Genomic DNA, 25,239 nt, shown 5'->3' with positions numbered 1-25,239 from the left:
ACAAGTACTGTAGTGCAATCTCTCTATCATGAAAGTTGAGCTTACAAATGTAGAATTATGTACAAAAAAAACCTGCATTCAAGAATAAAACAATGTAAAACTTTAGAGCCTACAAGTCCACTCAGTCCTACTGTTTGTTCATTCAATCACTCAGACAAACAAGTTTGTTTACATTTGCAGAAGATCTTGCTGCCTGCTTCTTGTTTACGTCACCTGAAAGTGAGAAAAGCCGTTTGCATGGCACTGTTGTAGCCGGCGTAGCAAGATATTTACGTGCTTTGTGCTTCGGCCACCATTCCAGAGGACCTGCTCCCATGCTAATGACGCTCGTTAAAAAAATAATGCCTTAATTAAATTTGTGACTGAACTCCTTGGGGGAGAATTTTATGTCTGCTGCTCTGTTTTACCACATTCTGCCATATAGTTCATGTTATAGCAGTCTCGGATGATGACCTAGCATATGTTGTTCATTTTAAGAACACTTTCACTGCAAATTTGACAAAATACAAAGAAGATACCAATGTGAAATTTCTAAAGATAGCGACAGCACTTGACCCAAGATTTAAGAATCTGAAGTGCCTTCCAAAATCTGAGAGGGACGAGGTGTGGAGCATGCTTTCAGAAGTCTAAAAAGAGCAACACTCCGATGTGGAAACTATAGAACCCAAACCACCAAAAACGAAAATCAATCTTCTGCTGGTGGCATCTGACTCAGATGATGAAAGTGAACATGAGTCGATCTGCACTGCTTTGGATCGTTATCAAGCATAACCTGTCATCAGCATGGACACATGTCCTCTGGAATAGTGGTTGAAGTATCAAGGGACACATGACTCTTCAGCGCATCTGGCATGTAAATAACTTGTGACCCAGGTGTTAGAGGGCTTTCCCTTCACTCCCTCCCCTGGTTCTTGTCACACAGACAGAGAGCAGAAGACCAGAAGTCCAAAGTGCAGGCAATTCGAGGTTTATTGGGGTTAGTTCCAAACAAGCATATCTATAGCTCAACACACCAGCAGTCTGTTTCCCAGTGTTCCGTTCTCAGCTCTGATGCCGCAGAGCCTTGCCTGTGTCCCCATTCTCCCTATTCCCTCCTCCTCCTTCTTAGCAGGCCCAAATATACCTGCAATACATGCCCACAGTCCCACCCCTTACAATTTAGGGTCATGTTCCATTTTTGGGTCTGGGATCTTCATCCCACCCCTTTTGTACTCCATGGGAGGGGTAAGGAGTGAGGTTGTGCTGCAGTCAGGGATGGGCATTTCTTTGGTCTTTTAGGGTATGTCTACACTACGAAATTAGGTCAAATTTATAGAAGTCGGTTTTGTAGAAAGCGTTTTTATACAGCCGATTGTGCGTGTCCCCACATAAATGCTCTAAGTGCATATTGTCGGTGGAGTGTGTCCACAATACCAAGGCAACCGTCAACTTCTGGAGTGTTGCACTGTGGGTAGCTATCCCACAGTTCCCGCAGCCTCCGCCGCCCATTGAAATTCTGGGTTGAGATCCCAATGCCTAATGGGGCAAAAACATTGTCGTGGGTGGTTCCGGGTACATGTCGTCAAGCCCTCCCTCCCTCCCTCCCCCCGTGAAAGCAAGGGCAGACAATCGTTTTGCGCCTTTTTGTTGAGTTACCTGTGCAGACGCCATACCATGGCACGCATGGAGCCCGCTCAGCTAACCGTCACCGTATGTCTCCTGGGTGCTGGCAGATGCGGTACTGCATTGCTACATAGCAGCAGTTTATTGACTTTTGGCAGCAGACAGTGCAGTATGACCGGTTGCCGTCGTCGACGTAGTCCTGGGTGCTCTTTTAACCGACCTCGATGAGGTCAGGGGAGCCTGGGCAAACATGGGAGTGACTCAGCCAGGTCATTTCCCTTTTAAGTTTCGTCTCATGGCGATTCAGTCCTACCGGCAGTGCACTGTCTTTTAATCAGCAGCCAGCAGAAGACGAGGCCAGCAGTCATACTGCACCGTCTTCTGCCGAGCACCCAGGAGATGATGATAGCTAGCGGTCATACTGCACAGTCTGCTGCCAGCAAGATGTATAAAGATAGATGAAGTGGATCAAATCAAGAAATAGACCACATTTTTTTTGTATTCATTTTCTCCTCCCTCCCTCCGTGAAATCAACGGCCTGCTAAACCCAGTTTTGAGTTCTATCCTTGAGGGGGCCATTCTGTTTCTCGCAAAGCCACCCCCTTTGTTGATTTTAATTCCCTGTAAGCCAACCCTGTAAGCCATGTCGTCAGTCGCCCCTCCCTCCGTCAGGGCAACGGCAGACAATCGTTCCGCGCCTTTTTTCTGTGCAGACGCCATACCACGGCAAGCATGGAGCCCGCTCAGATCACTTGGGCAATTAGGAGCACATTAAACACCACACGCATTATCCAGCAGTATATGCAGCACCAGAACCTGCCAAAGCAAAACTGGGCAAGTAGGTGACGTCAGCACGGTGATGAGAGTGATGAGGACATGGACACAGACTTCTCTCAAAGCATGGGCCCTGGCAATGTGGGCATCATGGTGCTAATGGGGCAGGTTCATGCCGTGGAACACCGATTCTGGGCTCGGGAAACAAGCACAGACTGGTGAGACCGCATAGTGTTGCAGGTCTGGGACGATTCCCAGTGGCTGCAAAACTTTCGCATGAGTAAGGGCGCTTTCATGGAACTTTGTGACTTGCTTTCCCCCGCCCTGAGGCGCAATAATACCAAGATGAGAGCAGCCCTCACCGTTGAGAAGCGAGTGGCAATGGCCCTGTGGAAGCTTGCAACACCAGACAGCTACCCATCAGTCGGGAATCAATTTGGAGTGGGCAAATCTACTGTGGGGGCTGCTGTGATGCAAGTAGCCAACACAATCAAAGATCTGCTGATATCAAGGGTAGTGAGTCTGGGAAATGTGCAGGTCATAGTGGATGGCTTTGCTGCAATGGGATTCCCTAACTGTGGTGGGGCTATAGACGGAACCCATATCCCTATCTTGGCACCGGAGCACCAAGCCGGCGAGTACATAAACCGCAAGGGGTACTTTGCAATAGTGCTGCAAGCACTGGTGGATCACAAGGGACGTTTCACCAACATCAATGTGGGATGGCCGGAAAAGATACATGACGCTCGCATCTTCAGGAACTCTGGTCTGTTTCAAAAGCTGCAGGAAGGGACTTTATTCCCAGACCAGAAAATACCCGTTGGGGATGTTGAAATGCCTATAGTTATCCTTGGGGACCCAGCCTACCCCTTAATGCCATGGCTCATGAAGCCATACGCAGGCAGCCTGGACAATAGTCAGTAGCTGTTCAACTACAGGCTGAGCAAGTGCAGAATTGTGGCAGAATGTGCATTTGGATGTTTAAAAACGCGCTGGCGCAGTTTACTGACTCGGTTAGACCTCAGCGAAACCAATATTCCCACTGTTATTACTGCTTGCTGTGCGCTCCACAATATCTGTGAGAGTAAGGGGGAGACGTTTATGGTGGAGTGGGAGGTTGAGGCAAATCGCCTGGCTGCTGGTTACGCACAGCCAGAAACCAGGATGGTTAGAAGAGCACAGGAGGGCACGGTGCGCATCAGAGAAGCTTTGAAAACCAGTTTCATGACTGGCCAGGCTACGGTGTGAAAGTTCTGTTTGTTTCTCCTTGATGAAACCCCCGCCCCTTGGTTCACTCTACTTCCCTGTAAGCTAACCACCCTCCCCTCCTCCCTTCGATCACCGCTTGCAGAGGCAATAAAGTCATTGTTGCTTCACATTCATGCATTCTATATTAATTCATCACAGAAATAGGGGGATAACTACCAAGGTAGCCCAGGAGGGGTGGTGGAGGAGAGAAGCACCAGGAAGGGTGGTGGAGGAGGGAAGGACAAGGCCACACAGCACTTTAAAAGTTTAAAACTTATTGAATGCCAGCCTTCTGTTGCTTGGGCAATCCTTTCGGGTGGAGTGGCTGGGTGGCCGGAGGCCCCCCACCGCATTCTTGGGCGTCTGGGTGAGGAGGCTATGGAACTTGGGGAGGAGGGCGGTTGGTTACACAGGGGCTGTAGCGGCGGTCTGTGCTCCTGCTGCCTTTCCTGCAGCTCAACCATACGCTGGAGCATATTAGTTTGATCCTCCAGCAGCCTCAGCATTGAGTCCTGCCTCCTCTCATCATGCTGCTGCCACCTTTCAGCTTCAGCCCTCTCTTCAGCCCACCACCTCTCCTCCCAGTCATTTTGTGCTTTCCTGCACTCTGACATTGTCTGCCTCCACGCATTCGTCTGTGCTCTGTCAGTGTGGGAGGACAGCATGAGCTCAGAGAGCATTTCATTGTGAGTGCGTTTTTTTCACCTTCTGATCTTCGCTAGCCTCTGGGAAGGAGAAGATCCTGTGATCCTTGAAACACATGCAGCTGGTGGAGGAAAAAAAGGGACAGTGGTATTTAAAAAGACATATTTTATAGAACAATGGGTACACTTTCACGGTAAACCTGGCTGTTAACATTACATAAATAGCACATTACATACATAGTTCCAAGGTCGCATTTTGCCTCCCCCCACCATGTGGCTAACCCCTCCCCGTGGCTAACAGCAGGGAATATTTCTGTTCAGCCACAGGCAAACAGCCCAGCAGGAATGGGCACCTCTGAATGTCCCCTTAAGAAAAGCACCCTATTTCAACCAGGTGACCATGAATGATATCACTCTCCTGAGGATAACACAGAGGGATAAAGAACGGATGGTGTTTGAACGCCAGCAAACATACGCTGCAATGCTTTGTTCTGCAATGATTCTCGACTACGTGCTACTGGCCTGGCGTGGTAAAGTGTCCTACCATGGTGGACGGAATAAGGCTACCCTCTCCAGAAACCTTTTGCAAAGGCTTTGGGAGTACATCCAGGAGAGCCGCGAATGCCAGGGCAAATTAATCATTAAACATGCTTGCTTTTAAACCATGTATACTATTTAAAAAGGTACACTCACCAGAGGTCCCTTCTCCTGGCGGGTCCGGGAGGCAGCCTTGGGTGGGTTCGGGGGGTACTGGCTCCAGGTCCAGGGTGAGAAACAGCTCCTGGCTGTTGGGAAAACCGGTTTCTCCACTTGCTTGCTGTGAGCTATCTTCCTCGTCCCCAAAACCTGCTTCCGTGTTGCCTCCATCTCCTTTGAAGGAGTCAAACAACACGGCTGGTGTAGTGGTGGCTGACCCCCTAAAATGGCTGCAGCTCATCATAGAAGCGGCATGTTTTGGGCTCTGGCTCGGAGCGGCCATTCGCCTCTCTGGTTTTCTGGTAGGCTTGCCTCAGCTCCTTAAGTTTCATGTGGCACTGCTTCGGGTCCCTGTTATGGCCTCAGTCCTTCATGCCCTGGGAGATTTTGACAAATGTTTTGGCATTTTGAAAACTGGAACGTAGTTCTGATAGCACGGATTCCTCTCCCCATACAGCGATCAGATCCCGTACCTGCCGTTCGGTCCTTGCTGGAGCTCTTTTGCGATTCTGGGACTCTATCATGGTCACCTCTGCTGATGAGCTCTGCATGGTCACCTGCAGCTTGCCACGCTGGCCAAAGAGGAAATTGAAATTCAAAAGTTTGCGGGCCTTTTCCTGTCTACCTGGCCTGTGCATCTGAGTTGAGAGTGCTGTCCAGAGTGGTCACAATAGAGCACTCTGGAATACCTCACGGAGGCCAATACCATCTAATTGTGTCCACAGTACCCCAAATTCGACCCAGCAAGGCCGATTTCAGCGCTAATCCCCTTGTTGGGGGTGGAGTAAGGAAATTGATTTTAAGAACCCTTTAAGTCGAAAAAAGGGCTTCGTCGTGTGGACGGGTGCAGGATTAAATTGATTTAACGCTGCTAAATTCGACCTCAGCTCCTAGTGTAGACCAGGGCCAAGTGTTTTATATCTCCCCCGCCCCATGCCCCTTTGACCCTCCTGACTGGTTGCTTGACCTTGCCTTCCTTGAGATAGGGTTTGAGGCAATCTTAAAGTGTGCTCTTGAGTAACATTTAACTGCTCTTATCTGTTCCCATTCTACTAACAAATCCAGCTGACTAGGCAGAAGCAACATCACAGTGTCTTTGTCCCTTGCTTACACATTTTAGTAGAAGAGTATCAAAAAGTCAAATCCAAAATTTTATCCCAGGCTAACAAACAGACCTATATACAAACAATAGACTACAACAGTGCCATGCAAACACCTGTTCGCACTTTCACGTGACATTGTTATCAAGAAGCAGGCAGCACTACCTTCTGCAAATGTAAACAAATTTGTTTGTCTTAAGCGATTGGCTGAACAAGAAGTAGGACTGATTGGATTTGTAGGCTATAAAGTTTAACATTGTTTTGTTTCTGAATGCAGTTATGTAACAAAAAACCCCACATTTGGAAGTTGCACTTTCATGATAAAGAGAAGACACTACAGCAGTTGTATGAGGTGAATTGAAAATACAATTTCTTTTATAATTTTTACAGTGCAAATATTTGTAATCAAAAATAATATAAAGTGAGCACTGTACACTTTTTATTCTGTGTTGTAACTGAAATCAATATATTTGGAAATGTAGAAAAACATCCCAAAATACTTAATACATTTCAATTGGTATTCTATTGTTTAACAGTGTGTTGAATCACGATTAATTTTTGTGAGTTAATCACGTGAGTTAACTGCAATTAATCGACAGCCCTAGAAAAAACACAACTAATGTGTTTTCAGCAGATTTTTTATGACCAGTACTGGTCATAGAATCATAGAAGATTAGGGTTGGACGAGACCTCAGGAAGTCATCTAGTCCAACCCCCTGCTCAAGGCAGGACTAACCCCAACTAAATTATCCCAGCCAAGGCTTTGATGGGTCAGCCCATCTCAAAATGGATATTGTAGAACTAGAGGGCAGTTCAGAGAAGGCCACTGAGAATTATAAGGGGCCTGGAAAACGCTGATTTGAAGAGTGTTTGAAAAGACTGGGAGTGCTTACCGTAGAAAGGGCATGAACAAGAGAGGAAATGGTGAACATATATAAAATAATGAATGACACAGAGAAGGTAGATCGAGAACATCCATTCTCCATGTTTTACAATACAAGAACAAAGAGACATTCAATTAAATTGAAAGGTAATAAACTCAAAACTGATAAAGGGAAATACTTTTTCACTCAACACATAAGAATATGCAACTCATTGCCACAGAATGTCAATGAGGCCAAGAGGATTCGACATTTCTACAGATCAAAATAGCCAGAGTAATGACAGCGAAAGCAGAGTTTTGGAAGGGATAAAAACCCCATGCTTCAGCATTTAAGCCAAATATAACCCTTTCCAGCAGGTAGAGCCGACAGCAACCAGGACCGGGTTCAATATCTAGGGGTTCCTTTTCAACAATACAACACACAACCGGCTTGAGCCCCCTCCCAATAACCTGGGAAAATCACACACCACCCCTGGGTGCCTCTGAGAGGCAATACTTCCCCACTCGCAAGCACAGAGTCTGAGTGTAGAAAAGAAACTTTTAATGAAAGGAGGGAAGTCACCTGACATTAATTAGGGGAAATGCCACAAGCAGGATTCATAAACATAAAACTGTGAGCAGGACACCCACCCTAGAGTGCATGGGGCAGTGCCTTCTGCCTCATGTTCTTGAGTTCTACAACCAAAAGTTCCTTTTCTGAGCTCCTTTCCTGCTCCCTCACCATATCCCACTCTCAGTGGCTGTCCTTGGTCAGTGAGGACCAGGGTTCAGAGGTGCATCTGTGTGAGCTCAGCTCTCACCCAGGGAAGAAGGTACCTTGCTTGCTCTGCCCTCTGAGCACTTGCACAGGCTGGCCACCCCACCAGCTGCTGTTCTTCTCTGCTGGCTGCCCCACCATCCACTGGCCACCTCGCCAGCCGCTCGTTCTGCTCACCACCTCGCCAGCCACTCATTCACCAGCCGACTGTCAGTCACCTTCTGCTGCCACCTGCCTCTCTGCTGTGACCTCTGCACATCAGTCTCTTAGTGATTTTCAGCTCTTTGCAGGTTAGGCAGAAACACTGCCCCACCACAAGTGATTTCAGCTCTCATTTGGGCACTTTAACATAACAAAAAAGGCTCTTAATGAAGCCTATTTAGCTCTATCTTTTTTAACAGTGGGGAGGAAAAGATTAAACCAGACCGAGAACCCTTAGGGAGAGTCCCCAACTCCTGGCTGGGACACCTGTCCCCACCCCTCTTACTTCCACAGAGGTCTGGATTCGAGCCCCTGGCTTAGCGAGTTCCTTTCGGCTGAGGGTGACCCCTCAATTGGGAGAAGCTCAGCACAGTTCTGCTCCCCGTTAGTCATACAATGAAGATAACATTGATAACATTTCACTACCCCTGCATTCAAGTGATTTGCCACCCAACACCAGCCAAAGCTGATCACTTGGAGCTACACAACTCCTGTCTGCTAGATACCTATGCAGAGTATATGTGTTCATGTAAATACAGTTTGCTCCTGAAGTCTCTCTCGCTCCCGAACTAGGTGTCAGGGGAGAGTTCATTCAGACTCTGCTTACACAAAGTATTAGAGAGTAAGGTTAGGCCTGCATGGGGACTGCTTATACCACATCTGCCTACTGTGGGGTTCTCCCTCATAATTTCCTGTCCTACAACCATCACCACCATCAGCAGACACCTCCTCTAGCCCTGCAAGAAGTTCAGAAACCTGTTCAAAATGCTGACAGTGCAGGCAGCAACTGGTTGAGAATGGAGAAATGTGCATCAGCACAAACTAAAGTAGGCTGAAAGAACTCGAGGGTTATCTCAACCAGCTAACACATGTTAAAAGTACAATTGTCTTGTCTACTTGGGTCAGCTAACATGGGTTAAAAAAACACCTTTTTTTCTAGTAAAGATAAGGCCTGAGAAGGCTTTGCCTCATATTTAGCAAATGTGACTGAGCACACTCTCTTTATGCCCCAGGCAGGGCCTTGCAATATGGTTCACACAGTGATGCAGTTTTCCACTTGCAGCACAAAGAAGGTGCTCTGGGGACCAATTCTTGGGGTCTGTTGGGTGCCAGTCTCCAGGAATTATTTGGGGAGCATTACCAATACCCCCCGTCATAACCTTCCCCAGTACCCCACCATCCAACCCTGGAACCTCCCGTCATAACTTTCCCCAGTGTCCCCAATCCAACCCCGGTAAGCTTCCCCAGTACCCCCCATCCAACCCCAGTACACCCAGTCATAACCTTCCCCAGTACCACCCATACAACCCTGGCACCTACCGTCATAACGTTCCCAAGTACACCCCCCATCCAACCCCGGTACCGCCTGTCATAACCTTCCCCAGTGCAACCCTATCCAACCCAGGTACCAACCGTCAAAACCTTCCCCAGTATATGCCCATCCACCTCCAGTACCCCCCATCATAACCTTCCCCGTAGCCTCCCATCCAAGTCCGGTACACCCCTCATGACCTACCCCAATACCCACCATCCAACCAGGAGACCCCCCCCCGTCATAACCTTCCACAGTACTCTCCCCATCCAAACTCGGTACCCCCGTCATAATCTTCCCCAGTACACACTGTCCTACCCCGGTACCCCCCTGTCATAATCTTCCCAGTATTCTCCCCATTGAACCCTGTTTCCCCCCCCCCATCATAACCTTCCCCGGTACCCCCCTCTGCATCCAGCCCTGGTACCCCCAGTAATAGCCTTCCTTAGTAGCCCCCATCCAAGCCCGGTACCCCCCTCATAACCTACGCCAGTACCCACCATCTGACCACGGGACTCCCCTCATAACCTTCTCCAGTACGCCCCATCCAACCCCGGTACCCCCGTCATAATCTTCCCCAGTACCCACCACCCAAGCCCAGTACCCCCTGTCATAACCTTCCCCAATACCCCCACATCCAACCCCTCATAACCTACCCCAGTTCCCCAGCTCCAACCACGGTACTCCCTTCATAAACTTCCCCAATACTCTCCACATCTAACCCTGGTAGCCCCCCCATCCAACCCCAGTACACCCTGTCATAAACTTCCCCGCTACCCACCCCCACCCCCCATCCAATCCCGGTAGTGCCCATCATAACGTTCCCCAGTACTCTCCCCATCCAACCCCAGTACTCCCCATCATAACCTTTTTCAGTGCCCCACATCCAACCCTGGTACCCCCTGTCATAACCTTCCCCAGTACTCTCTGCATCCAACCCCAGTTCTCCCTGTCATAACCTTCCCCAGTTCCACCCCATCCAACCTGGGTACATCCCTCATAACCCTCTCCAGCTCCCCTCATCCAACCCCGGTGACCCCCCTCATAAACTTCCCCAATACTCTTCACATCCAACCCCGGTAGCCCCCTCATAACCTTCCCCCCAGTCATAATGTTCCCCGGTACCCCCAATCCAACCGCGGTAAACCCAGTCATAACCTTCCCCAGTGCCCCCGTCCAACCACAGTACCACCGACATAACATTCCCCAGTACCCCCCATCCAACCCAGGTATCCCCCCGTCATCTTTCCCAGTATCCCACCATCCAACCCTGGTACCCGCCCCGTTTAGCCCCGGAACCCCGCGTCACAACTTTCCCCAGTACCCCCTCCGTCCAGCCCCGGTGCCCGCCCCCGTCATAACCTTCCCCAGTCCACCCACTCCCCGTCATAACCTTCCCCAGTACCTCCCATCCAAGCCCGGTACTGCCGATGATTATTACGTTCTTAACCTCCAAGTCTGTGGCATCCCCTTAGGTGGGTCTCAAGCGGGGGAGCAGGGTGTAGTGTTTTGGAAGGGGGTTAACAGCTGCCTAAGTACCCAGCAGCGGAACTAACGTTGCTAAGGACGTGTTTCCCTCACGGACCACCTTGCCACAGTGACCAGAGTCCACGAGCGGGGCACCGCCCCCTCCTCATCACCAGGGCGGCGTGCGCGCCAAGACAGCGCGTCTAGGTACGAGAGTATACGCGGTGCATTATGGGGCGCATGCGGGTAGTTCGTGATGACCTTTGTGTAAGGGCGACTGATTTAAAGAAGCCGCGGCCTCGAGCCTGCCTCGGCCCGCCAGGTGTGGGGAACGGGCCGGGGGAAGGGCGTACATGAGTACAGGTTCTTGAGGGAGGGTATAATAGTGGGGGTTATACCGCCCTGTGTGTGCAGTAAATACAAATACAGCATGTTGAATACGTGCCAAGTATGATTAGCTGGTTAATGAATAAATCTCCTTCCGATCCTGGTGTTTTCACAGCTATGGATCCTGATGACCTGGAAGAGCTGGCAGTGGAGCTGCAAGGGAAGACTGTTGGTGGCTGGGGCCTTGTGCAGCTTGCAGCTGGCACAGGTTTTGCTGCCTATGTTATGTGGGCAGGAATTCTCATGCCTGGCTTCCGCAGAGTGCCTTTAAAGTTACAGGTAGATCGTTCTCCAGGGCTTTTTCATGGGGATTTGTTCTGGTTTAAGAGAAGAGGCATTAAGTACATATTTGGGGGTGTGGGGGATGAATATTACCAAGCTTTTTATATAACATGATTTTGTTCCCCCAGTGTGGTTTATAAAGGCATCCTGGAAGGTGCATAAAACATTTCTTTACTATAGTGTTTCTGTTCTGTCACGTACCCTCTGGTTATAGGGTCACTCATGAACTGGCCTGCTGGCAGAAGGATATTTGAGGCATTTGCTATGGGAAATAAAACCACATGAGAATTATTTTGTTACAGTTTTTGTTCTTAGCAACCTTGCCAATGTCTCTTGTTTTAAGATGTTTAATTCTGAAGGCTCCCAAACCACTTTACAAATGCTGCACCTGAAATATAGCTGACATGATTAATATTTGTAAAGCTGTAAAGTGAAAAGATCTCTATGATAGGCTTCATTTTTAGTACTCCAGCTGTGTTTTGGTGAGAACTACTTAGGATCCAACCTTCTGCTTGGGTTAGCTTCATTTAAATCAATCTACCAGCTGTGGATCTGGCTCTTAATTTCCAGTTGTGCTTAGCATAGTGGCTGAACCTAGCTCCTCTAGGTCTCAGTCCCCAGTTTGCTTTCTTCATGTGGTTTCCTCCTGTTCAGATAGACCTAACGTGTAGGTGACCAAAGCGACTACCCTTGACTTCACTTTATTGCCTGATCTTGCAGTCAAATCCATATAGGCAAACCCTTGTGCCCATGTGGAAATCTAATGAAGTTAGTTGAGCTCTGGGCTATAACAAGTGTTTGCAGGATTAGGCCTTGTTTGTAATGAATGTGCAGCCTGCACATGTGTGGAACTACATGTCCCAAAACACCATGCTTTGCAGGATGCTTTACTGAATCCTGCAATACTCTGACATGACTGGAACACCAGAAAGGTAACTTGTGTTTGACTGGGGCTTATATTTCTCATTTCTCTAACCCAGGTGCCATATGTACCATCAAGTGCCAAGCAAGTTGAGAATGTGATGTCGCTGCTGAAAGGACGCTCTGGGAAGATGGTGGATTTAGGGTCAGGAGATGGCAGAATTGTAAGAGGAAAAAGTCCTCGTGTCCGATATTCACAGCTGCTGGTTTGCATTTTGAAGAGTTAATAGTGTTAAAGGTAGATCTCCCACTGCAAGAGCATCCACATCCTGCTCCCTGTTACGTCAGTGTATATCTACAGAAACTTAGTTGGGATTGCAGTAGGCTTACACCAGTGTAACTCCCTAGACAGGAAGCTCTTTCAAGGCAATTGCTCTTACCCATTCTCTGCAAAGACTTCCTGGGACTGGAGTAACTGTGAGTTGCTCCCTAAGGAGCATGCCTGTGTCCCTTTCCTAGACTTGGACTCCTTAACGAATCTGGGACTGGAGCAGTTGAGAGCCCCCACACCGCTGTTACTCCTCACATCTTAGAATGACTCCTGCTGGGAAAGGAAGGGATTGGAGCAACTATAGTATCCCCACAGCCAGTGGAAGAGAATCGCTTTAGCTTATCAGAAAAAAGTTCTGATAAGACTGGTACTTACAACCATGCTCATGCCTGTCTTGTCCCCTCCTCCTTTCCTCATTCTGAGTCTGAGCCTGCAAGGTGCTGACTGCCTCTTGGGAGGTCCTGAGCACACTGAACTGAGTGGAGTTGAAAACTCAGCCCTTCACAGGATCACGCCCCCAGTCTCTCTAGTCCACTGCCTCACTGATTTATCTCGAAGGATGTAGCATGTTACATGTTGAGCTTTGCCAACTATCTTCTACACTGGCATCTGGTCATTAATCACCTACTGCTTACCTTCCTACCCCATTCCCTAAAAGAGCTGCTTAGAGAATGCAGTGCAAGTAAACATGCTCCTTATGGACAGTACTCTTATCCCATTTCCCACAGTGACTGCTCCTGGGAATGGAGTAGCTGGAAGCTGTCTGATCTACAGCCACTGCTCCAGAGATTATTTCAGGAACAAACATGGAGGTTTATTTTGGTTTCAATTCCTCTCTCCAGGTATTAGAAGCATATAAACGAGGCTTCAGACCAGCTGTTGGCTACGAACTCAACCCCTGGCTGTTGAGACTCTCCAACTATCGCGCCTGGAGGGCTGGGTGTTACGGGAAGGTTTTCTACCATCGGCAAGATCTATGGAAGGTAACTTCTTGTGATGGAGTCAGGACTCTGGATTTTTGAGCCTGCCTGACTACATTGTCTCTAAGATCAAAGGACCTACCACCTCTGCTAAACACAGACATCAGGGCTTTAGCCACGCTGGGCAAAAGGTTCAGCATTCTCCTCCAAACCTACTTATTAGAGGCACTGGGTTTTTTTCCCCTTTCCCCCACTGGAACTGTTCCTTATGGATCAGATATACTTTGGGTGCTAGAAATTTTCCTCAGTTCCTACATCAGCAGCACTGTGGCAAAAGGGAGAAGAAAGCCACATTGGCCCTCTCTGTCCAATAATATTGAATTACTGTTAAGTCACCTCTGTAGGTTCCTCAGGTGTGTTTAGCTGGGATCATCCATCTGTTTTCCTTCTTCTGACATTTAACACACACAGCTGAAAATGATGTTGAAAACACTGAGGTCTGGAGCACTGGGAAACTCTACAAGAGGGATAATGAAAGAGCCCCCTAGCTTGCACAAATGTCCTTTCTCAGTGCAGCTGGAGGGCAAGCTGGAAGATGCTCCTCTCATATTGACCATCTATAGCTGGGGCTCTAGAAGTGCATCAAGCCTCCTAAAGATCTGTTAGCAAAAGCTGAACCTCTCCATACATCTAAAACTAGGCTGGAGAAAACACTGGCAGGGATGGACTAGATCAGTGATTCTCAACCTACAGGCCGCTTGCAGCTCAATCAGCACACAGTTACAGCCCATGTGACATCCTCAGGGCCATACAGATAGTATATATATTGTGTGAATGCAGCTCACATAACACACAGAGCCACATTGCGGCCCACAATGGTAAATGGGTTGAGAACCACTGGACTCTATGAACTAATAAGTCAGTCCCGTCTCTACATTTTGGGACCCTAAGATTTTATTTAATCTGTTATCAGAGACACGCCTACATCTAGTCCAGTAACAGGGTTTTTGCAGCACCTCCTGGTAACAGCACAACTCCGCCCTCCCAAAAATCTCACTTGCTCAGTATTATTGACCTCTTTGGGGTTTAGAATAACTTCCTGTATGTCAACAAGTGAAGTTTGACCCTTGTGCACAGATCTAAGACGCCACTAAGATCCTCTTTCCCCAGCACACATTGTACAGTCCCCTCAGCCTGTTATTTCTCTCCCCTTGACTGACTTTATCCTCTTAAAGGTAAACGTGTCTGACTGCTACAACGTCTCTGTGTTCCTAGCTCCCAGTGTGGTAAGTCCAAGCATGCTCTAGGGACAGGTACAGGAGGTTAAGGGTGAAAGGCTGGTTGACAATTTCATACTTTGTTGGGCAAATCAATGAGAAGGGAGGATATTCAGACTAAGGGGATCATCCTGAATGTTGGCAAAAACCCTTAAGAAAATGGCACTAGAACTATATATGTTTCACATAACCAATCAAATCCTAGTGCAACTGCCATAACAAGGCTGCTGTGAACACCTCCTAATGGCCCCATCATAGTCAGTGGGAGTTTTCTTTGAGCGGGGATAGTCCAAATGTTGGATCTGCTGAGAAACTGCCCACGTGTGCTGAGTATACACCTCTTACTATATCCCCAGCCAGCTCTGTGAGATGCTGAGCACCGGCACGCCCAGTGACTACAGAGGTAGGTGAATGCAGTCAGCGCTGTGTAACTGTAGGGATGGGTACATCAAAGTTTGCATTTTGTGATTCAAAATTCCTAAACATGCTGGGGTGCTGAACATGTGCGCCTCCTGCTTGTTTCAATGGGTGCAGCAAGTACTCAGTGCATCTGCAGATCTGGCCTCAGTTCAGAGATTAAAAAAAGGGTTATCATAAACCCTGCTTATTCTGATAGACTGGCAATACTTAGAAGTCTTGCAACAGGGGCTACTGAACTCCATCCCAGGTAGTGTTGAGATAAGTTTCTATGAAGCTATTATTTATTGCCCTGTGGATATTACCACTAAAGAATAGATCTTGCTGGCATTTACTTCTCATCTCCAGGGAGCTAGCCCCCTTCTGGGCTATTACTGCTTACTGTTGAGATAAAATTAATTTTTGGACATAAAAGCAAAGCTCAATGAATGTGTCCTGGATTGTAAGTTCTCCAGGGCTGGGGCTTCGTCTATAAATGCGTTTCCACCATGCCCACCATAATGGGGTCCGGATCCTGACTGGGGCCACTGGATGCTACTTCAATATCAATATTAATAATCAAAATGACAACTCTGCTAACCAATGGCAAACCTGCAAAAAGTCTCTAGAACACATCTCTCACTCTCACCCCCCCCACCCACCTTTTTCCCCTCCTTGTGATATCTGTGACTGTTAGTAACAGCTTCTCCTTCCTCCTCCCCATTAGCTACCTCTCCTAGAGACAAAGCTGCTTGCAGAACTGCCAGACGAGGCCCGTGTGGTGGCTGGACGCTTCCCCTTTCCCACCTGGATGCCAACCACCAATGTTGGAGAGGGTATAAACAGAAGCTGGGCCTATGATATCAAGACTGTACGGCAAACAAAGAACAAATTTGAGGGAAGCCGAGAATGAGTTGAGAGCTCAGCTGCAGCTGGGGTTTACAGCCTGGACAATAGCATTGGAGCCTCTGCAAATGTGTGAGCTTTTTTAGCCCCTCAGAACTGCTCTGGAGGGCAAATGCTGCCATAGTGTGGCTGTTCAGCTGAACAGCCCAGCAAGCATGGGGGGTGGGGGGGTGTTGCAATGAGAAGGGAGGGGTGATGATTTGCCAGACTGTACCCCACGTGCTGTGGCTTCCCTAGAACCAGAATCCTGGACAGCCTTTGAGCTGGGGAATTGGGCTGGAAATCCCCAAAGAATTGTCACAAGACTGAAGAGCTGAATCTTTGATTCTTGTTTGAAATAACTCATTTCTCTTAATTTATTTGCAATTCATTTTCTAACAATAAAAAGGGCTACGGGACTTGGTTCATTCTTCTAGCAGAGCTGGGGTGCTGCTTGACCCTCACTGTAGACAGAGCCATTCTGGACTGTGTTCAGAATTCCCTGGGGGGAAGGCTCAGTAATGTAGCTTCTCCAGGTCTCTCCTTTTCTCCCTGCTAATCAATTCCCTGTAGGTCCTCCTCACATAATCCCCACCCAGCAGGTCCTTCTCCATGGAACAACTCACCATGAGTGCAGAGCAGTAAAGTCTCTTCAGGGCCCTGTGCATAAGAGCAGCTGAGCTCAAATCCTAACCTGAACCCTACTTCTACTCCTCTCTAGCTCAGACAGGGGTGAGGTGGTGGGAGTTAGCACTGGTGAAGCACAGCACTTTGCAGCTGTTACAGTGCTAAAGGCAACCGCCTAGCAGAAGGTGAAGGGAACCTGTTAATTCAGGTGCGTAGTAAACTGAGTCCACCAGCTCTGCAGTAGACTAAGTTTGGGTGATGGTTCAACCCATTCTGGTGCTGCACTACCCTGAGGTATCAGCAATGGTGCTCTGCAGCTACTGAGCACTTCTGCAATAAAAGGGAAATCTTTATGGCCTGCTGGAGGGAGGGAAACTTGACAAAACAAGATAAAGGGGGAACAAAGCACTGAGTTTTGATCTTGATTTTTAGTAAATTTATTTACCTCTGTAGAGTCAAATGTATACTGCTGATTTCCTTCTCAGCAAGTCCTAGTCCTCTAGTAAGAGGGCCCTAATGTGAAGAGCACTTGCTGGAGTGGATTATCTCTTGGTGTGCCAGAGCACTGAATACTACAGCCTGGCAGCAACTCAGTTTTATGTCCTTGTCTTTCCTATGATTGTCAGGGCCATGGCAAAAGCTACAGTTCAGGGCTGATGGTCCTTTTGGATCTCTGCATTAAGTGAGCATCAGAAGTCCCAGCACTGAATGCTCTGGGTGCCTCACTCCCTACAAGTTTCCTTAACCTCAGGATCTCCTGCTTGTACCTGCAAGAAACACAGGTTACAAAGAAAAGCAATGTCAACCTTGCATCAGCTGTGGTCATAAGAACTCTGCTGAGGACTGAGATTGTAAAGCCAATGTGAGGCTGAAGCCAAGTTCCCAAACGCTATCCAGACAGGGGGAAAACTACAGCTGAGGGCAGTGCTACATTTGTCCCAACACTTCATGTGAACTGATACCTAGGAACTCAGCCAAGGGATTCCATCAGCAACAAGCCTGGGAGTTACACCAGGCATGATTTTGGTCCTCTGTTTTTAAGAGCAATTAGTTGCAGTTGTACAAACTAAGTGTAATAGCACCTCGTGGTGGTGGAAGCACTAGCAGCTTGTCTCCCTTGCTGTGGCTGTGATGAACCAGTTGTTGACAGCTGACATGTTAAATGAGTTACAGAGTGGAAAGGCTTTGAATTCTAGAGTCTTCCCCACTCACCGCCTCCTACACAGCTTTCATCATCTGCAGTGTGGGCTGCAGCCCAGAGGAAGGAAATATTATGTCCTTAGAACAGATGCAAACTCCCTTGATCATGCTGAGCTACTGATAATGCCAGCTGCTCACACAGCTGGATTCACTTTCAAACATTAGCTGGGCTGCACTGTGGGAAGGCAGCAGTTAGGTCAGGTGTCTACACTGGAGCAGTTATCGCAGTATTCATCAGCCTTGGAAGTAAGCCTTTTGCATGGGGCACAGGACAGATGAAGGGATCCCCATCTCACCTTGCAAGATGCTTATCTACATATTCCTGCAGCTCCAGCACCTGCTCTTCTGCCACAATTGCCTGAGTCAGCAGCTGGCTTCTCTCCCTCTCCAGATCCTCCTGGGGGCAGAAATAGCAAGGAGAGAACAAGAAGTGATAAGGAAGTGCTTTGTGGGAAGCACTGGACTGGTGCTGACTCTCCCCTCTGAAGTGGTCATCAAATCAGAGGCTACTGAATTTCTCATGCACGCATCCTCCAGCCTGGAGATTTCTGGGCATTAAGCTAAATAAGGTGCCCGGTTAACTGAAAATCAGAACAACATTCAGACACATGAGCCTCCCAAAAAGCCAAACCACAGGTGTTCAGTGCCCTGAAAACAATGACATCCTGCCAGTGCAGCCAGCTTGGAGACACTGTCAGGTGCATTGAGATGGGCTGAGAGGGGAGGTGCTGTTTAATACCAAAGCCTCCTGTTACACGACCAGCAGGAAAGAGTGTTAAATCTAGTCCTAAAACACCCCCAGTTATCCCCAGACAACCACCTCACAACCTACTCTCTCCACTAGGGCGGTGTGGGGATTGGTAGTGTGGCTTCCAGATGTGCAGCACTGGAATGCATATGACCTCCATCACCTTCCCTTGCAAGAGTTTTTAAAGAGATCTTTCCTTTATAATAATAATCTCTGGCTCTTATTTAGTGCTTTTCTTCAGTAGATCTCAAAGTATTTTACAAAGGAGTGTTATCCCCATTTTACAGCTGGGAAAACTGAAGCACAGAGTTGTGCTATGACTTCCCCGAGGTCACCCAGCAGGCCAGTGGCCAAGCCGGCATTATATCTCCTGAGGTTTTATTACAGTGCTCTATCTGCTAGGCCACACTGCTTCCCTCCTTTAGTCCTTGTCTAAATGAAATTTAAAAAAAAACAACCAACCATGTGACCACAGAGTGTTATATGATTTCTCCTAACTTGTGTGGACGGAAGAAATGATAGGAAAGCATGTTTTGCTTCGGTGTCTATAGCTAATCCAGACTAGGAAATAGAAGCCCTGCTGCAAATGCTTCCAGCAGTTGTTCCCCCCAACCCAGCACTGAAAGTGATTGAAGTGCTAGAGTACTGCAGGCAACAGTGTTTCAGAAACTGTGCTTGGGGTCTCTGCGACAGCCTTTCCTCCTGAACGTTTCCCTTCTTTGTATTCACCAGTGGTAGTAATAAAGGGAGCGCTAGTGTTTTTAACTGCCATGCCAACCAACCCTGCTCAGGGCAAATCTAGACAACATGGTGGTAAAACTGCCACTGACCACAAGCAGCTTGTCTGCTCTGGAGCTGCCAGTGGTGTTATCTCCCAGTGGAGCTGCACTGCTGCTGGTGCACAGTTGGGAAATGTTTTGGAAGAGCTCCAGCAGGTAGCAGCATGTTAGATCAAGAAAAGCATCTATCCTGGGAATGAACATGTAATGGTAACGGTGGCACTGACCATTACAGTTGCAGAAGTGCTTGGTCTATGCTTAGCCCTCTTTTCAGTCTGCCTCAGAACAGAAAGCATTTTACCTGCGTGGTATGTGTGAACTCCTGGAGCTGCTTTCTGATCTCTGCCCAGCCCACCTCATCCAGCTTGCTAGGATAGAGCAGCAGATGTTAGTTACAATCATGTATACAAAGCCAGACCATCCCTAAACCATGGGGCTTGGCATGGCCGCCAGACATGCTACTGCCTTTTCAGCACCCCAGAAAGCATAAATTTCAGATCATCTTCCAGCCTGATTCCCTGCATGGCTACAGAGCACACCTCTATTCCTTCACCTGCCTGGGCAATGAGAGTCACAGGTCCTATAACCTGGATCTCTGCTGGGGTGGCTGGATTTGCCCTTAGTTTACATCATCAAAACAGACATGAGAAGGGACTCAGTGCAGAAATAATCATTAACCTGACTCACTAGGGTTGAACTTTAAGGGAAAAGAGGTGAGAGGCAGAAAAAATGCCAAACACTAGCACTTAATTCTTTTTGTGCTTCTGCACAAATCCACACATTCTAAAGTGGAGTGTAAAAACGGTGACAGATGAGCTAATTATGAAGAAATAGGCAGCCAAGCCATGGGAAAGTTCTTCCTATTCTGTCCTGGACTGAATAAGCAAAATATAGGTCACATCTGATGGCCAGGGGTTTTGATTATATAGAAAGAATGGTATGAAATGAGAAATGCATTGTGTTCAAACTCTAGCCCATATAGAAGTTAAAGGCTTAATTGGGATTGAAAGAGCTCCCTCTGGTGTCTGTGTTAACAACTGGAAAAAAGTGAGCTGTAGCTCACGAAAGCTTATGCTCAAATAAATTGGTTAGTCTCTAAGGTGTCACAAGTACTCCTTTTCTTTTTGCGAATACAGACTAACACGGCTGCTACTCTGAAACCTTTCTGGAAGAAGGGGATTTTAATTTTATATAAGTAAAATAGTTAAGAGATCAAAAATAACAGCAAAATACATACGTCTAAATAGTAATGGAAATACAGCAATAGCTCTCAGTGAATCAACTCTGTTAACAACATGCATTTGCAGTGTTGTAGCTGTATTGCTCTCAGGATATGAGACACAAGGGGGATGAGGTAATATCTTTTATTGGATTAACTTCTCAACAGAAGTTGGTCCAATAAAAAAAAAATTCCTCACCCACCTTGTCTCTAACAATATGCATTGTCAGTCTAGTAAAAGGAGGGAGATCATGGCAAGGATATAAACAGAAAATAAATGTCATTACAAGTATGGATAGAACACAAGCCTCTAAAAGAAACTTAACAGGAAGATGCATCACTAAGGTCCAGATTCTGCTACTTTTGTCCCTTACTCCTCAAGTAGTCCCATTGAAATAAATGGATGCGCTCAAGGATTAAAGTACTGCTCAGCATGGGAAATGATGGCAGAATCAGGCATAGAGCTAGCGCTCATTTCTAGAGACACTTGGTAACCATGTAGCTTAGGGTCTGACTGATTCAGAAGAGTTACATATTTGGATCTCTTTAAAACTGAATTTCTGTTTGAAATATGTCACACTAGAGACTCCATGGGTAAGGCTTTAAAACAGTTTATATTATAAACTGAATTCTCTTTCTCATTCACACACCCCAATTTCGAGGGGGGGAGGATGATTTCCACCTACCATTTCTCACATGGTCATTCACAGAAAAGTGTTCAGGAAAGTGTCAGATTAATTGGACAAGTATTCTGGTTGATAGAGGTTCATATCCTACCCTCATCACCAGGGGATCTAAGCACTTTCCAGTAGCGCATTAAGAAATTTTACTAAGGTCTATTACGTGTCTGTTCTCTCATCCTCTTCCCAAGGAGAGAATTGGGTGTGCAGTGTAGTGTTCTGCTGTGGTAGGGTATTTACAAGAATGAGGTGTTGAAGAGGGGGGAATTTTTTTCTGAAAATTATTCTCTCTGTCCACTCATAACTCCAAAGCAGCTTCATCTAAGAACTCCTAGCTTCTGTTATACTCTAATCTGCAGTGACAATAGTGCCTGGGACACCTTGACCAAGCTGGAGCATAAAAGCTGTTACTCATTAGAGACAGAGCCTGATACTCCACTGCCCTGCCCTGGTGCCATTATGTAGACTTGTTGAAAGGAAGTGCCAAGTGCATGTGAAATGGTAACAAATCAGATGACTAGTGTTTTACGCCCACTTTGTCCTAGTGTCAATCACTGCATGAGGAATTAGGCAACAGAGAAACAGGCCCTGAATTTGTTGGTCTTATATGTAATAGCTTTTGGGAGGGGTCTAGTACAAGCTCCACTGTGTAATCTAAGCTTTCATTGAAAAAGAAATATGTTTCTAGCCCTCTCTGTTGGGAAGACAGAGTCCTCTGTGCTTACAAGTTTAGCAGGGTGAAGTTACCAAAAAATAATAGGCTATTCATGGTGGAAAAATTGTAGTCCCTCCAAGTTACTCTCCCTCTCCCCTCATCTGCCAATCATCAGAATTTCTACTGATTCTTCAAGTTCAGCATAGCGAGTATCTTTAAACACATGCCCATAGTGTGGTAGTACTGAGGACAGCAGCAATGGCAGGCCCTTCTCACCCTGTATACTTCCCTGCTCTTGATTCCAGAATCTCCTCTTAGGAAGTAGTAGTGACTCAGGAACTATCACTAGAGCCCTGCAAATCTGCGGCTATCCACTTTGTATCCACGGACCATGTTTGTGGATCAGATGCGGATAAAAAACTTTGTATACGCACAGGGCTCTACCTATCACTGCTGCCTGGAAAGATGGATCCTTTAGAGAGAAGTGTGGACAGTGTCCTCTTTAGACCCTAAGGACATGAGACCATGTGTGTCTCCTGCAGCTGCAGTGCCCCCTGCAGGAGGCATATTTCTAACCTTAACAGTTTTATACTAACACCGGGGTCAGCAACCTATGGCACGCGGGCCAATTTTTAATGGCACGCTGCTGTCTGCCGGACCGGGGCGGACAGCAGCGTGCCACTAAAAATCCTGCCTGGCCCGGCCCACTCTTTTCCGTGGACGATCAGCTGACGGCCCTTGCTATGGAGGGGGAGAGGAAAAAGTGGGTGAGAGGTAAAAGCGGAGCCGCAGTGTGCTCTCTGCTCCAGGGATCTTGGGGAAGGGGGTGGAATCAGGGCATATCCCCTCCAGCCCCCTGCCGTGAGCCGCTCAGGGCAGGGGGCTGGGAGCACCCCCACAACCCCAGCTCACACCCCTAGCCCTCTGCCCTGACCCCTGTACCCCCCACACACACCCCAGCCCTCTGCCCTGACCCCTGAACCCTCCTCACACACACCCAGCCCTCTGCCCTCACCCCTGCACCCCCCACACACCCCAGCCCTGTGCCCTGACCCCTGCACCCTCCCCCCCACAACCCCAGCCCTGACTCCAGCACCCCCCACACATACCCAGCCCCCCCAGCCCTGACTCTTGCACCCTCCTCACACACACCCAGCCCCATGCCCTGACTCTTACACCCCCCACATCCCCACTCCCACCCTGAGCACCAAACGGGAGCTCCTGCACCCCCCCCCTCACATTCCCACCTGCACCCCTCGCACCAAATGGGAGCTGCCCAGGTAAGCACTCCACACCCAAACCTCCTGCCCCAACCCTGAGCCCCTCCCTCATTCTAGCTCCTGACCAGACCCTGCACCCCAACCCCCAGCCTGCTCCTTCACCCCCAGCCCTGTTCTCAGCACACTCCCACCCTCATCTCAGTGCAGAGAGAGGAAGAGAATGGCTAGAACCAGGGAGAAGGTAGGTACCTACTCTATGTGGACAGGGCCAGGACTCCAGACCAGCAGCAGGCTGAGCGGGGCCGGCAGCCGGGACTCTGGCTGGCAGGAGCCGGCGGACAGAACCCCAGACCGACAGCAGGCTGAGTGGCAGCGGGCCGAGCCGCTCAGCCCACTGCCAGTCTGGGGTCCTGGCCACCGGCCCTGCTCAGCCCACTGCCAGTCTGGGGTTCTGGCTGCCTGCTCCTTGCCAGCCAGGGTCCCGGCCGCAGGCCCCACTCAGCCTGCTGCCGGCCTAGGTGAATGGAACCCCAGGCCGGCAACGGGCTGAGCGGGCCAGCAGCGTAAGATCAGCATTTTAATTTAATTTTAAATGAAGCTTCTTAAACATTTTGAAAACCTTGTTTACATACGACAATAGTTTAGTTATATAATATATAGACATAGAGAGAGACATTCTAAAAAACGTTAAAATGTATTATTGGCACGCGAAACCTTAAATTAAAATGAATAAATGAAGACTCGGCACACCACTTCTAAAAGGTTGCCGACCCCTGTATTAACATCTGTTCTCTCTCTGTGAGCTCGGTAATTAGAGTCTCAGTAGAATAACTGAGTAGTGAGGAAAGAAAGATAACTCATCAAAAACTACTGAATAAGTGACAAGCAGCCAAATCTAGGAGGTACCAGACACAGTTGTGGCACACCTGCACCAACCCCTGCTCCACCCAAAACTTGCAAGCGTGTTCATGTACTGTGAGAAAGCAGAAACAAGACTTCCCTGATTCTTTAAGGACACAGGTAGTCCCATTTAAATCAATGACACTACAAGTATGATTAAAATTAGGGCTTCAATGGCTACCTCATTTCCAGACTAAGCATGCTGTACCTGACAAAACTGACTTTTCCACTTACATACATTTTTGTACATATTAAATTATTTCAGCCAGCACGGCCTCTCCTGTCCTTATTTATTTCCGTTCCCGAAACAGCTGAAGCAGCTCTGGATCCTTAGTGTTATGCAGAGGGATGAAGGAGGCAGCCACCTTTGACACGGAGATTACAATACCAATTACATAAATGGAAGCTACTTACTGGTGAAGAGATGGTCCTAGTGCAGAGCTTTCACGCAGTCTTTTCTATAGGCAAAGGAAGAACATCATCTTTGTGAGCATTAACCCAATGGAATCCCTGTTCCTTTGCAGGGCCAGCATTGGATACATCTCCGTGTTGTAAATGGCCACCACTGACACTAACAAGGAAGTGCTCTGCAAGATGATCTCAAGGCTTGTGGCTCTTCCTCTCTACTGGGAAGTAAAGCTAGCTCATTTGAACTTAGGAACATAACTGCTCTTGGGCAAAATTAAGGAGAGGAAATGGATAAAACTGGAACCTTTCCAGGTACTGTCTGCCATTCAATTCCTTGTATATTTTATTTTGCTGAGACAGTAAAGCCTCTAAGGACAGTGAAATCTTTGCTCTGCCCTCTCTTGCCTCCCTGGCTTTTCTCCAAAAAGTGAGGCTGCAACTATAGTATCCTTAAGGTAGTTATGGACTAGCAGCTCTCACTGCTACCACGACAGAACTACTGTGAGAGCAGCAGTACCTGCTACCAAAGTCGACCCCTTCTCCCCATCCTGTTCACTCGTTAGCTTCCTCCACAATCCCCAGACTGAAGAATAAACAACCCTCCCCCACAGATCTCTGTCATCCCTACAACCTCTCTGCAGTGTGCAAACCTACACACTGTAGCGGTCCAGCAGGTGCGACTATACTAGACATGACAACTGTGATCAGGTGTCCCACCTCCTCACAGTTGTCACAAGGAGAGGCACAAAGGGACGGAGAGCATGGGCCATGCTGGTGCTG

General features: G+C 48.0%; 2 protein-coding genes and 1 long non-coding RNA gene across 10 annotated transcripts in view; 1 reads left to right on the top strand and 2 right to left on the bottom strand.

The window, feature by feature from the left end:
- Positions 1-1,617: 1,617 nt before the first annotated feature.
- On the bottom strand, positions 1,618-10,881 carry LOC141995061 (uncharacterized). 5 transcript variants are annotated; one of them, XR_012641246.1, is made up of 4 exons: positions 10,623-10,881; positions 5,438-5,536; positions 4,962-5,341; positions 1,618-4,390 (listed from the first exon to the last, which is right to left on the bottom strand). It is a non-coding gene; the product is annotated as an uncharacterized LOC141995061 (long non-coding RNA). The 5 variants fall into 5 exon arrangements; XR_012641248.1 differs by having other exon boundaries at positions 10,668-10,881; XR_012641245.1 differs by lacking the exon at positions 10,623-10,881 and adding an exon at positions 7,578-9,093.
- Positions 10,870-16,632, top strand: ANTKMT (adenine nucleotide translocase lysine methyltransferase). Of its 4 annotated transcripts, XM_074965840.1 has the most exons (7): positions 10,900-11,006; positions 11,187-11,350; positions 12,334-12,438; positions 13,388-13,528; positions 14,701-14,751; positions 15,099-15,145; positions 15,866-15,985. In XM_074965840.1, the coding sequence occupies exons 1-6, from the start codon at positions 10,916-10,918 to the stop codon at positions 15,108-15,110; spliced, it is 564 nt and encodes a 187-aa protein (XP_074821941.1). In that variant the 5' UTR covers positions 10,900-10,915; the 3' UTR covers positions 15,111-15,145; positions 15,866-15,985. The 4 variants fall into 4 exon arrangements, with proteins under 4 accessions (XP_074821940.1, XP_074821941.1, XP_074821938.1 ...); XM_074965839.1 differs by lacking the exons at positions 10,900-11,006; positions 15,099-15,145 and adding an exon at positions 10,870-10,891 and having other exon boundaries at positions 15,866-16,632; XM_074965837.1 differs by lacking the exon at positions 15,099-15,145 and having other exon boundaries at positions 15,866-16,631.
- The window catches only part of CCDC78 (coiled-coil domain containing 78), a 27,422-nt gene continuing 18,633 nt past the window's right edge, over positions 16,451-25,239 (bottom strand). The window contains exons 12-15 of the mRNA XM_074965836.1: positions 24,466-24,509; positions 19,679-19,745; positions 18,147-18,247; positions 16,451-17,417 (exon numbers count right to left, since the gene is read on the bottom strand). Of these exons, the coding sequence (XP_074821937.1) occupies positions 17,291-17,417; positions 18,147-18,247; positions 19,679-19,745; positions 24,466-24,509 (339 nt within the window). The 3' untranslated portion in view covers positions 16,451-17,290. The remainder of the gene's footprint in view (positions 17,418-18,146; positions 18,248-19,678; positions 19,746-24,465; positions 24,510-25,239) is intronic.

This window comes from Natator depressus, chromosome 10, assembly GCF_965152275.1.
Source record: "Natator depressus isolate rNatDep1 chromosome 10, rNatDep2.hap1, whole genome shotgun sequence".
Lineage (NCBI taxonomy): Eukaryota > Metazoa > Chordata > Testudines > Cheloniidae > Natator > Natator depressus.
Note: the sequence above shows the minus strand (reverse complement) of the source record. Positions and strands in the feature narration are given on the sequence as shown.

Excerpts from the sequence above, each read along its gene's own strand:
- ANTKMT (XM_074965837.1), top strand. The coding sequence starts at position 10,916 with ATGGGGCGCATGCGGGTAGTTCGTGATGACCTTTGTGTAAGGGCGACT. Across the intron at positions 11,007-11,186 it reads AGCCTGCCTCGGCCCGCCAG|CTATGGATCCTGATGACCTG; the intron begins GTGTGGGGAACG and ends GTGTTTTCACAG. Across the intron at positions 13,529-14,700 it reads ATCGGCAAGATCTATGGAAG|GTAAACGTGTCTGACTGCTA; the intron begins GTAACTTCTTGT and ends ATCCTCTTAAAG.